Source organism: Hemibagrus wyckioides, linkage group LG06, assembly GCF_019097595.1.
Source record: "Hemibagrus wyckioides isolate EC202008001 linkage group LG06, SWU_Hwy_1.0, whole genome shotgun sequence".
Taxonomy (NCBI): Eukaryota; Metazoa; Chordata; class Actinopteri; order Siluriformes; family Bagridae; genus Hemibagrus; species Hemibagrus wyckioides.
Window position 1 is genome coordinate 44,325,034 of NC_080715.1, and position 16,315 is coordinate 44,341,348.

General features: G+C 38.8%; 4 protein-coding genes across 6 annotated transcripts in view; all 4 read right to left on the minus strand.

Annotated features, from left to right (window-relative positions):
* The window catches only part of LOC131354587 (trace amine-associated receptor 6-like), a 181,287-nt gene that overhangs the window by 161,683 nt on the left and 3,289 nt on the right, over positions 1 to 16,315 (minus strand). The gene's annotated exons all lie outside the window — the stretch shown is intronic.
* On the minus strand, positions 1,846 to 9,430 carry LOC131354589 (trace amine-associated receptor 13c-like). The gene has a single exon (XM_058392442.1). It carries the CDS (start codon positions 3,897 to 3,899, stop codon positions 2,907 to 2,909), a length of 993 nt encoding a protein of 330 aa, XP_058248425.1. The 5' UTR covers positions 3,900 to 9,430; the 3' UTR covers positions 1,846 to 2,906.
* Positions 9,593 to 11,425, minus strand: LOC131353891 (trace amine-associated receptor 13c-like). The gene is made up of 2 exons (XM_058390970.1): positions 11,335 to 11,425; positions 9,593 to 10,748 (listed from the first exon to the last, which is right to left on the minus strand). Exons 1-2 carry the CDS (start codon positions 11,423 to 11,425, stop codon positions 9,745 to 9,747), a joined length of 1,095 nt encoding a protein of 364 aa, XP_058246953.1. The 3' UTR covers positions 9,593 to 9,744.
* On the minus strand, positions 14,364 to 15,429 carry LOC131354590 (trace amine-associated receptor 13c-like). Its single transcript, XM_058392443.1, has one exon. It carries the CDS (start codon positions 15,427 to 15,429, stop codon positions 14,437 to 14,439), a length of 993 nt encoding a protein of 330 aa, XP_058248426.1. The 3' UTR covers positions 14,364 to 14,436.

Genomic DNA, 16,315 nt, shown 5'->3' on the forward strand with positions numbered 1-16,315 from the left:
ATGCAATAAAACAATTAGCCAAAACTGGTATATGAACGAGAAGGGCATTGGTGGTTCAGTGGTAGGTTTATCACCTACCAAGTGGAAGACCTGGGTTAGATTCCCAGCCAATGCCCAAACCCCCAGCTACTGGATGCAGCCCAGCCGTAAGCCCGGGTAAAATGGGAGGTTGTGTAAGGAAGGGCATCCGGTGTAAAACCTGTGCCAAGTTGTTCTGTGGATCAGTTGGTCCACTGTGGCGACCCCTCACATACAGGGAGCAGCCGAAAGATCAACAACACTGGTATTTGAACAACAGAAGTTTAAAAAGAAGTTGTGCAATTTTAACACATTTTAGACACTGACCTAAAAAAAGACTTTTAAAGTGCAACTTTTTATTATTTCTCATCTAATTTTTAACTTATTTTTATTATAATTCATGAAGAACCTAAACTGCTAGATTTAAGTCAGTTGATTGCTTTTGGCCCATACAAATTAACTTGCTATTCTTGATATTCGCCTTAAACAGTATAACAATTTTTTAAAAATAAATTTACTTTAATTTTATGATTCTGCAACAAATCACATGCTCTCATTGCTGTGGCCAGGGTTCAATTCCTGGGCAGGGCATTAACCCAGCCACTGAAGAGTTAACTCTCGGTGCTGAGCCCAAGCCCGAATAAAATGGGAAGGTTGTGTCAGGAAGGGGATCCGGCATAAAACCAGTGCCAAATCAAAAAATGTGGACCAAATGATCCACTGTGGTGACCCCAAACAGGGAGCAGCCCGAAAGAACAACAATACCATAAACATATTATATTGCTTCTATTTGATTTATAAGAGTAGTTTTAATTAGGGGAGATGGTAACTTAGTGGTTAAGGTGATGGACTACTGATTGGATGGTTGAGAGTTAAAAATTCCAGGTCCACCAAGTTGCCACTGGGCTGGGCCCCTGAGCAAAGCCCTTAACCCTCAGTTGTATGAAATAAATTAAAACACTTTTATAGGTTAGAAATTGATAACTCCTCACAAGCACTGAGTGATGGCATTATACTTGTCATGCCATGTTGGAACAAAAGGTCCAGCAGTTACTGATAGGAATCCCATTCCAGTTTTAGTCATTCCCATATGCCATACTACCATGAAACACTATCAAGCTCTCCATCTATGGTGAAGTAAACTGGTGTGTTATTTAGACACACTTTGTGTGTGTGTGTGACAGATTATCCAACTTCCTAAAATGCTTCAAAAAATCTGGAAATCTATGCAACACTGCAGATGTGTCGATTTACAAAGATCCAATATGTCTATGTATTCAATTGCTGTTTATTTTTTTAAGAATTCATTCGTATTGAAAAGTAAATAGTCTACTATTGCATCTTTATTGTCTTAAGAGTTTATAGCCGAGTTTACAGGTTAAAAAAGAAATAAAATTTTTCTGTTTTCTTTAATGCCTCTATGCAGGAATCATGACAAGGTCAGAGTGTCGCAGTGCATCTTGTAGGATGGCGTCATAGGCACTGCTGTGTAACAGGGATGATGTTCTCTCTGGTCAGGCATTTAATAGATTGTATTTGGGAATTTTCTGTCTTACCTTTCTTAAAGTCACCAAGAACAATAACAACTGAAAAAGGGCATGTGCGCTCCAGACACAGTATCAGGTTACACTGCAGAACATTTAAATTCTTTTCACATATCCCAGCATTTTTTTCCCCTTTGAATTTTCAGGTTCACTCGGAGGAGAAGCCCAAGTCGCATTGATGCCATTACCTTTGCTGATATCAGGGAAAATATTGCTAAAGAACGACTCAGAGACTGTGACTGAATAGAAAAACTCTTCAAACTTTACTGAGACAAACGGAGTATTTATACAGAAGAAAGGTGTAATATTCAGTGTTATATATAGGTAAACAAAAGATGTCAGCAGAATCAGGTGTGGTGGTTGACATATTTTACTGACAGTTTGGTGAGTTTATTACACAAATGGTTATCTAACTCACAAAAGAAGAAACTGTCATGGACTGTCTGTGAATAAAAGTTGAAAGAATTTCAAGAATATATCATGGTGATAAGATGTGGTCATAAACAAATGGTATCCCACAGTCAGCTAAGGGCCACAATCAGCCCAGGACAGAGCGAGCCAAGATATATTCAAAATATATAAAAAGCCACACTATAATATTTATTGTATTATATATAATAGCAAAATAATATTGCATTTATATTGTGTTATATTAATGATTGGAATTTGATTGGAATGATTTAATACAACGTCTGGTTGGACTCTGGTTGACTAAATGCACCTCTTAAACCACAGGTAAAACAGAGCAGTAAAAAAATGATTAATGGTGGAGTTAAGTTACAATATAATTATCACATTATGATCAGTACAATACAATGTGAAACATGTGATGTTCTCTGATGAGGCCACATTCACTGTCTTTCCCACATCTGAGAGAGGTACACTCTGGAGATACCCAGAGAAAAGCATGGTTAGATCAGTGATAATTTGGACTGAAATATCATGGCATTGACTAGGCCAATATTTGGGCACGTCACTGCTAAGGACTATTGTACCATTCTAGAGGTTTGTTGATTGCATCCTGAAAGATATGTCATATATCAGGATAATAATGCACTGATGCACACAGCAAGTCTGGTGACAGAGTGGTTTGATGAACACTTAAGTTGTGACTTTGTAAAGTTGAACATATCCCATGGCCTGCACAGTCACCAGATCTAAAAATTATTTAGCCATTTGGTATATTTTGTAAGGGTAATTCAGGAAACATTGATGCTGTATTGGCTGCAAAAGGAGGACAATGTATAAGTATAAGGATATAATTACATATATACACACACACACACACACACACACACACACACACACACACACAGACTTTCTACAATGGAGTAAAAAGGCTACTCATGTAAGCACATTGATAAATGTAGAGTCTGTCTGGAATATTTGCAGAGTTATGATTAAAATAATGCACCTCCTAAACCAAGGGTAAAACAGGGCATAAATAACTGGATTAATGGTAGAATTAATACAAACTACTATCAGAATTTTCAGAAATGTTTCTACATTTTGTTCAATAACATAACCTAATAAGCTGTAAATAAAATATGGAAGTAAACACACCAGAAACACAGACACTAAAATGCCGAGGACTTTAGCTGCTTTTCTCTCAGATTTCATGGAGTGTGAGGTGATTTTCTGTGTTTTAGGCCGTGTGTGATTATTAAGCTCTCTGATAGCAGTGGCATGTTTCTTGGCAATCACAAAAACTCGAGTATACAGTATGATTATAACAGAAAGTGGAAATATAAATGAATATATGAGATCAATTACAGACCAAACCTCATTCAGAATCAACAAACACTCTCCAGGACACATTACAAAACCTGTGAGGATTCCACTGAAATAATAGAGTGTTGTGTTATATGCCAGACTCGTACACCAGTTACAATAAACCACAATGCACATAGTCCTTCTAGAGATTTTGTTTGTATAGAGAAATGGTTTTGAGAGAGCCACATACCGATCCGCAGCAATCAGAGCGATATTATAGATGGACATGTTCATGAGGAGACCACCAACCATCAAATAACTGATGCAGAAATCTGTCCCAAATATCCAGCAAGACTCGATTAACCAAATGAACACTGGTGAAATCACAAAAATGCCAATTAGGAAATCCGACACAGCCAGAGAGAGCACCAGCATGTTGGTTGGTGTGTGAAGCTGCTTGAAGTGAAGAACAGAGATGATGACCAGCAGATTTCCACACACTGTTAGCAGAACCACAGCAGCTGAACACACGTACAGTAAGATATAAACTGCAGGAGATACAGATCTCTCTGGACAGGAGAAATGCTCACAGCGATCAGACTGTTTAAAATTTGTCAGGTTCATTAGTTCAGCATTTCTCTAATGGCTACAGAGATTAAAGAAAATGATCATAAGAAAATGACACGCTACCATTACAAACATCCAGTCTAACATCACAATCAAATGACCCATCGCTCAAACAGCTCTGGTACTTTTATAATTTAGAAAATGCAGATGCCCCCCGAGTGGCACCAAGATACACATGATGTCATGTGTTGTTGAAACAAAATGTCCAGTGGGTATTGAAGAATTAAATTTCTTGTCATGCAAATTTGTGCGTAACAAACTAAATATCAACTCTTAGTGCCTATGCTGTGAAAACTGCCATAGGGATGAATAAAAATTTATTTATATTAAATATTATTTAGTGTAGAGTGTGATTTGAACACCAGTGGCCAGCTGTAATGATAAAGTGTAATATTGTGTGTATATATACACACACACAGACTATATATAAATAAATGATTAGACACGATGGCGAGCAAGTTCACGCATCTGTGCCCTGCTACATTAAGAGGTATGAATTTTCCAGTGCTGTTTGGTAGAGGAGCATGCACACACAACTCCTCTGCATAATCTATGCTCTCTGCCTCGTGGCTCAGTCCATGGATCTCTCAGCTTGAGACGGGTGATCCAATTTCTATTGTCCTCTCTCCCAACTCGGATTTCCTTACTTTGGCTTTGGGAGCTCGTTTTGCAATTTCTCCTGACCAAAATGAGGAATTAGTAATGTCTTCATCAGTCTCTGAGAAGCTTAATGTTGGCAATGATGAGCGGTAGGCCACTGAATTTTTGAGAAAAAACAGTTGCGTTTGTGTTGTCAAGTGTTGCTAAGATCATTCCACATTCTCTTGCCTGTATTTTCAGCCGAGCGCTTGTGTTGCGTGGCATGAGTAATGTATCTGTCGAGGCAGTGTGCCAGGTTCTGTTATGGTTTCACAGCCCTGGGCACTCATTTTGCCATTTCTCCCGACCTTGTTAAGGATATAATGCTGTCTGCATCAGACTCTAAAGAGCTCAATGTGAGCAATAAGGAACAAGCTGCAAGTTTGTTCTCCTCAGCCATTGCAGACTATTCAGCTTTTGTGGGACTTGGGTATGCACAAAGCCTGAGGTTGAAGAGACACTTGTGAGCAACCTATACACTTAATGGCAGTTTTGCAGGCATACCAAGCTGACCTGCTAAACGAGCTGTGGTGAGGGGCTCATCAATGAGGTCTAAACTCCTCCAAGTCACAGATTTAGCCCTCTGTGACACAAAGCAGCACTGTGTTTGGTTGCCACAGAGAGGCAATCTGACAGAGATAAATGAAAGGGACAAAACCTTTCTTTTAGATGCCCTGATGTCTCAAGAGCCTGTTCTTCCCTTGTCACAGCAAGGAGCTAGGGCTATCAACCAGTAGCCACTGGCCCCAGCCTGGCCTGCTGCAAAAAAAGGCTCGTATTGGAGCCGAGCCCCCCTGTATAAAATCTATGGGGCTGGCCAGCGCTTAGGGCAGGTCCCCCAGGCCCCCAGGTTCTGTCACATGGGCCAGAAAGGAATCCTTATGCCTGAGGGCTAGGGTTTTTTTTTTTAGGGATGCCCCTTTAGGTCCATCTCCACTGCTGGCTACCCCACCACCTCTGGTGATTCGGGGTTCAGCCATGACCACCCATGCTCCTGCTCTTATTTGTCACCACCTCCTTGGTTAGCCCCTGCCAGCTTGCTGTTTCAGGGCACTAGGTGAGGTGAGAACAGCAAGAGGCTAACACCTCCATCAGATCACCTGGCAGAATGGAAGCTTCTGCCAGCTGTGTTGCAGTGGCTTCTGTGGGAAAAGGCTACAAAATTCAGTTTGCCTCCCGTCCTCCTTCTTTCAGGGTGTTTTGCCTACTGTTGTTGGCACAAACCAAACCTCATTCATCTAGGATGAACTTCTCATGCATCTGAGAAAGGATCTGTAGAGCCCCTACCAGGTCGAGCCTCTGGCTTTACAGCCAGCATTTCTGGGTTCAAAACAAGAATGGTGGCTATGATCAATTTTAGACCTGTGTGGTTTGAATTGTATAGAGGAAGATATTTTGCAACGATAGTCCTGAAGGGTGCCTATCTTTATACAGGAAACTCCCCTGGTTGGCTTTCTGGGCAAAGAGTACCAATGCCGGTTCTCCCTTTAGGTCTAGTCCTATTGCTCACCCTGGAGCCTCATGGACGTTACTCTGGCAACATGGCACTCTGGGGCTGTGACAGAGACCTGTCCCTGCAAGTAGCGCAGCATTGGAATACATAAACATACATCCCATTTTCCACTTTTTCCTCTGCCGCTCACCGCTGTGGTGATGTGGGTACACACACACACAACATTAGCATATCGGTTATCACACATGCATTCACGCACACATCATTTACCTTCCCTGACAGTATTATACATTTCAATGAAAAAACACCCATAGACACTCTTTGGCAGTCTATTTATTTGTTTATTTAATTTTTATTTTCAAAATTCACTTAGCTTCTTGTGCTAGTCCGGCTAGCTACACTGGTGGTCGGTCTTCCGGGTCGCCAGCGCCAGGTGGCAAAACAGAGAGCTATACCGCGGCCTGGATAAAAAGTGCCACATCCGTGTTGCGCCTGCACAAAGCAACCAGAAGCCAACGAGTCCATCAAGTGCCCTAAAGAGGGGGGGGGGTGTAATGTTAAAACATGAGTGTGTTCACTGTATATTATTATTATTATTATTATTGTCATTGTTATTATTATTGCTGTGATTGTTATTGTTATGTGTATAAATAAAAAGTATATGAAAGTGTATATAATGACTTACCTGCCGATGGGGTAATGGTTGAGTTAAGGAGAGGGGCTTGGACTTTAAAGCTGACCGCCCAACCAGAGATGTTGGATGTGTTTTTGAATGGGTGAGCGAGCGTGTAGTTGTGGTGCCGTGAGCCGAACAGTATCTATAACAAAAGTCTTCTTTTTGTTTTTTCTTTTTTTTTCCCCTTCTTCTTCTTGAAGTTTTTTTTTTTTTTTGGTAATATTGTATAGCTGTGTATTGGGGACTTTTCCACCTTTTGGAGCACTGTAAATAAACATCACTTACACCCTACCACCAAAGCAAGTGACGCCATCATTTGTGTTGTGTGCGGGTCCAGGACTCGCAGCTGTCACAGGGGCATCCATGTAAACATCTCCCTCTCTTAGAATCCCCTTCTTAGGGATAGTTTGGGATTCAGCACCAGTGCAAGCACATCTGTCTCTTGCTTGGGGGGATTCCATACTTTGTGGTGTAAAAGACATCTGGCTAAGCCAAAGCTTCTCTGCCACCCAGACAGAGAGTGCTCGGCTTATGACTGTAGCAGCAAAAACAATTCCTTTGGATCTGCTACACATTAGACCATTTCAACTCAGGGCTCAGGAGCAGTATCAATTAAATGGTCACAAGGGTTGTGTGTCATGAGCTTGGTATTTTTATGTGGACAGACCCCAGTTTCTCACCTTGGGTCCAACTCTGAGACGTGTCATTAACTACAGACTACCCTCTCTTGGGTTAGGGAGTGGTCCTAGATGGCCACCATGCCCATGCTATCTGGGAAAGCTTCTGTCTCTAAAGGCACACAGATGGGGCTGTGTTTCTAGTGTCGAAACACTTCCTCCTGAAACTCAAGGGCTACCTTTGGTTTTCCCCTTCATCAATCATTAGTGCGGTCTGTGTTTGCAACCTATGTTCATGTTAGTGCAGCAGATCTGGCTCTAGGTAGAGACCATATTTTCTTGCTGAGAGCAATTGCACTCCAGAGTGCATAATCGGTAAGCAGGCTTCCTGCTGAGGCAGGGGCTGTGGCCCAGGGAATGGCATCCCCACCCCAGATGGTGGAATGGATATGCCAATTTTTGTCCATGCAGAAGCAGCTTTGTTCACTTCTGAGATGTCAATCCAATGTCCCCTTCAACTTTCTCCATCATCAAGATCTAGTTCACTGCTCTGTTAGTATGCAGCTAGAGTTCATGCATACATACATGCCTCTTTGAGGGCCTATCACCCTCTACATTGAGGTATATGTGGCAGCCATTGCACCGAGTCACATACCTGTTCTCTGGTCTCTCACATTCTACAGGGTTCCATGAGGCTGAGGCTTTTCTGCAGACAGTGTATCCGCTCCTGGAAGATCTCGGTGGACCTGGATGGGCTTCACTAAGCACCCTTTGAGCTAATGGAGTCAGCCTCTGAGGAATTTCTGTCCTTGGAAACGGCTCTGTCAAAAGCCAGTTGGCTGGCCTTACTGCAGGCCTTCTGCCCTCCAGTCCCCAAACTAAACCTTGTGCAGTGGCAGCTATCTCCTAGGCCTAAGAGGTGCGCTGTGTGGCTTGGCTTTGCCTCTAGGGATTATACCCCCCTCCACTAAGTGTATCGCCTTGTCCAGCACTCTAGCTAGAGGCGATCCCCTCCTGGATATTTGTGCTGCAGCAGGATGGGCCCCTACACACACCCTTATCAGGTTCTATAACTTGGACCTGGACCTCACTCCTTGGTCCTGGGTCTTACAGGGCTAATGGTGCTCTGCTCCCAGCTCATTTGTGCCCTTTCACAACTTCTGGGACAGACATCTCCCAGGAATAAAACTTCCCTCGAAATGGAACTCCACAAGGTTATGTATGTTCACTGAGATGGAAACAAAACACATCAACCATGACACAATGTCTCATTCTCTTCTTAGGGAACTGGGTAGCATACATTACCTGGCATAGTTTTCACACAGCGCATGACAGTTATTGCCAGCCACAGATTGCTGGATTACTTCAATTCAATTCAATTTTATTGTATAGTGCTTTTAACAATGGATATTGTCTCAAAGCAGCTTTACAGAACAAACATAGTACAAATATCCTAGATTAATGTTAGACAAAATCATCCTTACTGAGCAAGCCTGAGGCAACTGTGGCAAGGAAAAACTCCCTTAGATGGCATGAGGAAGAATCCTTGAGAGGAACCAGTTTAGGTTTGTTATTGATGTTGATGTATTGGTTATTTTCCCCCCATTTGTTCTTCATCATTGTATTTAAAGGTCACAAACACATTTCTGCCATAAAATGAAAGTCAGAAGATCTAATTATGTTAAAATTGTAAACAGGTTATAATGTGAGAATCATGTTCAAAAACAGCTCAAACTATTTTATGAAAATGAGACAATCATTCGAATTGCACATTATACAGAACATTAAATCATTTGCACAGAAATCAGTATTATGCCTGTTATTTCATGAAGATGCCTTTAGCAGAGATTACACATTATATTATTACTATACATTAATTATCATAACTACATTGAAATATAATATTAAAATACAAAACTGTCAATTAGAAAGAAACATCAAGCTCTTCACTTGAGGATTTATCTAGCTTTGATGACTTGCTATAATTTTGTGGGCATGATGCTTTTATGTTACATTAGTATTACATGTACATTTTAATGACCTATCTTTTTAATCATTTAATTCTTTAACATTTTATATATTCATAGTTCTGAAGCTTTTTGACTGCATTTTTTTTACTACACACTGTAAAGCACATTACATTTTAAACATTAAATGCAATCAAATAATGATAATAATAATAATAATAATAATAATAATAAATAATAATCATACTATGAATTTTCTGTAACAAACCAATTTTCCAATATCCATATAATAATCCATATATATTTATTATATCATATCATTTTATTACACTGGATCATAACCAAATATGCAAACCAAATATTACCTTTATATAACAATATAAAATAATACAGTACAATTATGATGGAAGGAATTTGATTTGTTAGAGAAGCTTTACATATAAAATTAGCAATATTTGGGGACATTATCAGATGGAGTGAAAAAAGCTATTCATGAAAGAACATTAATTAATGCAGAGTCTGTTTGGAATATTTGAAGAGTTAGGATTAAAATAATGCACCTCCTAAACCAAGGGTAAAACAGGGCATAAATAACTGGATTAATGGTGGAGTTAAGATAAAGCACTATCAACATTTTCAGAAATGTTTCTAGCTGTTGAATATCACCACCCAATAAACTGTAAATAAAATATGGAAGTAAACACACCAGAAACACAGACACTAAAATGCCGAGGACTTTAGCTGCTTTTCTCTCAGATTTCATGGAGTGTGAGGTGATTTTCTGTGTTTTAGGCCGTGTGTGATTATTAAGCTCTCTGATAGCAGTGGCATGTTTCTTAGCAATCACAAAAACCTGAGTATACAATATGATTATGACAGAAAGTGGAAATATAAATGAATACACAAGATCAATTACAGACCAAACCTCATCCAAAATCAATAAACACTCTCCAGGACACAGTACAAAACCTCTGAGGTTTCCAGTGAAATAATAGAGTGTTGTGTTATATGCCAGACTCACACACCAGTTAGAATAAACCACAATGCACATAGTCCTTCTAGAGATTGTGTTTGTGTAGAGAAATGGGTTTGAGAGAGCCACATACCGATCCACAGCAATCAGAGCAATATTATAGATGGATATGTTCATGAGGAGACCAGCAGTCAAGAAAAAACTGATGCAGAAATCTGTTTTAAAAATCCAGCAAGACTCGATTGACCAGATAAACACAAATGGCATTACAAAAACGGCAATTAGGAAGTCTGTCACAGCCAGAGAGAGCACCAGCGTGTTGGTTGGTGTGTGAAGATGCTTGAAGTGAAGAACAGAGATGATGACCAGCAGATTTCCACACACTGTTAGCAGAACCACAGCAGCTGAACACACGTACAGTAAGATATAAACTGCAGGAGATACAGATCTCTCTGGACAGGAGAAATGCTCACAGCGATCAGACTGATTAAACTCCGTCAGATTCAGCATTTCTCTAATGTCTACAGAGTTTAAAGAAATAGATCATAAATTACATGCTACCATTACAAACATTCAATGTAACATCATAATCAAATGACCCATGGCTCAAAAAGCTCTGGACTTTTATAGTTTAGAAAATGCACATGCCCCCTGAGAAGCACCAAGATACGCATGATGTCATGTGTTGTTGAAACATAATATCTAGTGGGTTTTAGCAGGAGAATTAAATGTGTTGTCATGCCAATTTGTGTTCAACAAACTAAATATCAACTGTGCAGAAATGGTGATAAACTCATGTGAATGTGTCACTTGACTCATCATGGCTACCTAACACAGCATCATACTATATGAAATAAATATCTAATGTGTCAAATATATATATATAAAAAATTCTGTATTTAGAATTAAGTAAACTGCAGTGATACACACTTAAGTGTGCATATGATTTATAAGGACCGTTGACAAGATATTATATTAAAAATATTTTAATGTAAAGTGTGATATGAACACCACAGGCCAGCTGTAATGATAATGTCTAATCTTGTGTGTATCACAGTGAAATCTTCTGTAATGCCAATTAATATTTTTAGTCACTTGCACATGTACAGAGTGCAGGGTGCATGGCGTTCAATATCTGACAGTTCAGGGGTACTTTCTGACTTCCTGAATGATCCTTAAAAGTCCTGGATGTTGTCATTACTCAGTTTTGTGAATGTACACGAAGGCTGAATTCACACTTGGCTTTCATGTATCCCAGCTGGCATTATATGCATGTAATTCTATTTAATGCTGCTGAATGGTGGATGGAAACAAAAACGTTTGAGTTCTGTCACAGCAGGCCAACTTTTCAAACAAAGCATTTAGTAAAAAATGAAGAACTTCAAACTTTCACCTCTGGTGTAATCAGCATCGTCAGGATCTACTTCATTGCCCTGTCAGTACAGTGCTAGAGATGCTGCAAACATGCCTCTTTGAGGTCCTATCACACTCTACATTGAGTTGTATGTGGCATTCATTGCTGCCAGGTGGCCATGTTTGTAGACTATGGTGTTTACTAGTAGTTGCAGGGTAGAGATGCTGGTGACATGACATGGCTTTCTAGGGGAAATCTTCCAAGGTTTCTCTGTGGGTAGATGACTGGGTTAATAGCATGAATCTCATGGAGCAGGTTGGAGTGACGAGTGGTGTGAGCAGGTACCCAACATTTTTCCTTTGGCCTGTAACACATTCAACTCAATGATGTACTCTTGGCAATCAGCTTCGCTTCAAGAGTTTAAAGTCAATAAAATGACCAAATCATCTACGTATTAACCTGTTTGTCTTATAATTCATGAAAAACCTAAACTGCTAGATTTAAGTAAGTTGATTGCCTTTGGCCCATACAAATAAACTTGCCATTCTTAACATTCACCTTAAACAGAATAACTATTTTTTTTATATAAATTTGCTATCATTTTATGATTTTACAACAAATCAAAATCTCATTATGACTATGATATTGCAGTGCATTACATATATAAAAAATATTTGTTTTGCTAACACTATAATATACCATATATTATATTTCTACTAAGTATTTGATTTAGTTTAAATTGTTTATACATTTATACATCAGAAAGAGTAAAAGGGGTGGAATTTAGATAAACGACAATAATGACTTTCTGGAAAGTTTCTGTCTGTAGTTCAATAACATCACCTAATAAACTGTAAATAAAATATGGAAGTAAACACACCAGAAACACAGACACTAAAATGCCGAGGACTTTAGCTGCTTTTCTCTCAGATTTCATGGAGTGTGAGGTGATTTTCTGTGTTTTAGGCCGTGTGTGATTATTAAGCTCTCCGATAGCAGTGGCATGTTTCTTAGCAATAACAAAAACTAGAGTATACAATATGATTATGACAGAAAGTGGAAATATAAATGAAATTAAAAGGTCAATTACAGACCCAACCTCAGTCAGAAAGAAAACACCCTCTCCAGGACACATTTCAAAACTTGCAAAGATTCCACTGAAATAATAAAATGTTATGGTATACACCATACACCCACACCAGTTAGATGAAACCACAGTGCATATTGTTCTCACAGTGATTGTGTAGAGAAATGGGTTTGAAAGAGTTAAATAACGATCTACAGCAATCAGAGCCACATTATAGATGGATAAGATTGTAAGGAATCCAGCAATCAACAAAAAAACAATGCAGTAAACTTTCCAAGAAATCCAGCAAGACTCGATTGACCAGGTTAATAATGATGGCATAACAAAAGCGCCAATGAGGAAATCCGACAGCCAGAGAGAGCACCAGCGTGTTGGTTGGTGTATGAAGCTGCTTGAAGTGAAGAACAGAGATGATGACCAGCAGATTTCCACACACTGTTAGCAGAACCACAGCAGCTGAACACACGTACAGTAAGATATAAACTGCAGGAGATACAGATCATCATTTCGACTTTTGTATAATGTTTAAAGAAATACCTCAGAAATTGGATCTTACCACTGTAAAATGGTAATTGTAAAAAGTCACAGTCACATGACTCCTGGCATAAGTAGCTCTGACACTTTTATAGTTTAGAAATTGATAACTCCTCCCAAGCATTGAGTGACAGCATTATACTCATGTCATGCCATGTTGGAAGAAAAGGTCCAGCAGTTACTGGCAGGGGAATCCTGATCCAGTTTTAGTCATTCCCATATTCCATTCTACCAGATGAAAAACTATCAAGTTTTCCACCTATGGTAAAGTAAACTGGCATGCTATTCAGACACACTTTGTGAGAGATTATCATAAATGCGACCTACAGTACTGACAGATTCAATTTCCTAAAATGCTTGAATAAATCTGGATATCTATGCAACACTGCAGATGTGTCGATTTCCAAAGATCAAATGTGTCTATATATACAAATGCTGTTTATTTTTTGTAAAAAATTCATTAGTATTGAAAAGTAAAGAGTGTAACAGCTAAATGGTGCCTACTGTAGTGTAACAGGGATCCAGAATGTTCTGCTCTCTGGTCGGGCATTTAACAGTTTGTCTGTAATTGGGGATTTTCTGTGTAAGGTTACCTTTGTTAAAGTCAAAAAAGGTTATAACAGAAGAGCAAGAACAAACTTTCATGGAGTGTCATTGGTCGGCACCTGTTCATCAAAAGAGAACGAATTTCTAGGACAACCAAAGTACATCACGTTGATAAGATAAAGTTGTAAATAAATGGTATCACACAGTCAGCCATGGGCCACAATCAGCCCAGGACAGCACGCAGAGATGTATTCAAAATATATCTTCTTTTTTTCTTGAAGGTTGGGGTCAGAGTGCAGGGTCAGCCATGGTACCTATTTTAACTATTAACTTTTGTTTTAACATGGCAAATGTTCATACTTCTGAAGCTACATTTTTGACAGATTTTTCCTTACTATACACTGTATTTTAAACATATTAAATGTGTTAAAGTAGTAGTAATAATACTACTACTACTACTACTACTACTAATAATAATAATAATAATAATAATAATACTGTATATATAGTCTCTTAATTACTTTAATTTGTAACTAGCCAATTTTCCACTATCCATATAATAATCCACATATAATAACCCACATACAATATATAAATATATATTTGTTTATATATTTGCTTTATATATAAAATTAGTTAATCTGTTAATATTTTGAGACATTAACAGATGGAGTAAAAAAAAGTCTCTTCATGAAAGAACATTGATTAATGCAGAGTCTGTTTGGAATATTTGTAGTGATATCATTAATTTAACACACCTCCTAAACCACGGGTAAAACAGAGCATAAATAACTGGATTAATGGTGGAGTTAAGACATGCAATGATCAAAACTTTCTGAATAGTTTCTAACTGTAGTTCAACAACATCACCTAATAAACTGTAAATAAAATATGGAAGTAAACACAACAGAAACACAGACACTAAAATGCCGAGGACTTTAGCTGCTTTTCTCTCAGATTTCATGGAGTGTGAGGTGATTTTCTGTGTTTTAGGCCGTGTGTGATTATTAAGCTCTCTGATGGCAGTGACATGTTTCTTAGCAATCACAAAAACTAGAGTATACAATATGATTATGACAGAAAGTGGAAATATAAATGAATATACAAGATCAATTACAGACCAAACCTCATTCAGAATTAATAAACACTCTCCAGGACACATTAGAAAACCTGTGAGGATTCCAGTGAAATAATAGAGTGCTGTGTTATATGCCAGACTAATACACCAGTTACAATAAACAACAATGCACATAGACCTTCTAGAGATTGTGTTTGTGTAGAGAAATGGTTTTGAGAGAGCCACATACCGATCCACAGCAATCAAAGCAATGTTATAGTTTGATATGTTCATTAGGAGACCACCAGTCAACAAAAAACTGATGCAGAAAACTCTCCCAAAAATCCAGCATGACTCGATTGACCAGATGAACACCAGTGGCATCAGAAAAGCACCAATAATGAAATCCGACACAGCCAGAGAGAGCACCAGCATGTTGGTTGGTGTGTGAAGCTGCTTGAAGTGAAGAACAGAGATGATGACCAGCAGATTTCCACACACTGTTAGCAGAACCACAGCAGCTGAACACACGTACAGTAAGATATAAACTGCAGGAGATACAGATCTCTCTGGACAGGAGAAATGCTCACAGCGATCAGACTGATTAAACTCTGTCAGGTTCATGAATACAGCATTTCTCTAATGTCTATAGAGTTTAAAGAAATAGATCATAAATTACATGCTACCATTACAAACATTCAGTGTAACATCATAATCAAATGACCCATAGCTCAAACAGCTCTGGACTTTTATAGTTTAGAAACTGCACATGCCCCCTGAGTGGCACCAAGATACACATGATGTCATGGGTTGTTAAAACAAAATGTCTAGCGGGTATTGACAAGAGAATTAAATCTGTTGTTCTGCAAATTTGGGTTTAACAAACTAAATATCAACTCCTAGCTTATGCTGTGAAAACTGAACTAGGGATGAGTAATATGCGCAGGAATGGTGATAAAAAACATTGATGTGAATGTGTCCTTGCCTCTTCATGGCTACCTGACAAACTGTCAGACTATATGAAATAGTATTAAAAAAACATTCTGTACTTAGAATACAGTAAACTGCAGTGATACAGAGGTACCTTTATGCATCCTAGCTGCCAGTGTATGCATCAGATGTAATTCTATATGATGCTGGAGGTTCTTCTGAGTTCTACAGACAAATCTAAAACGTTTTTGAGCAGCCACTGACAACTGTCCTGGTTATATGACTTGAGAGATAGGGACTGCTCAACTGAGTAACATATAAAACTAATTTTATTTGAAATTACAACTGCAGTTAAACAATGCAAATGCTGAGCAAATATAGATAAACATTTTTAAGATGTTTTGTACGTTCTAGGAATCCAGCTGACATGTGAGAGAGGGTTTTTGTGTATGGTAGGTAGCAGACCACAGTACATACACCAATCAACCATAACAATGTATGGGTTACATACATACGCTGGTTCAAGAGAACAAGATGCTGCATCATGGATTGACATTATTGGAAGGCCCTTCACAGAGCT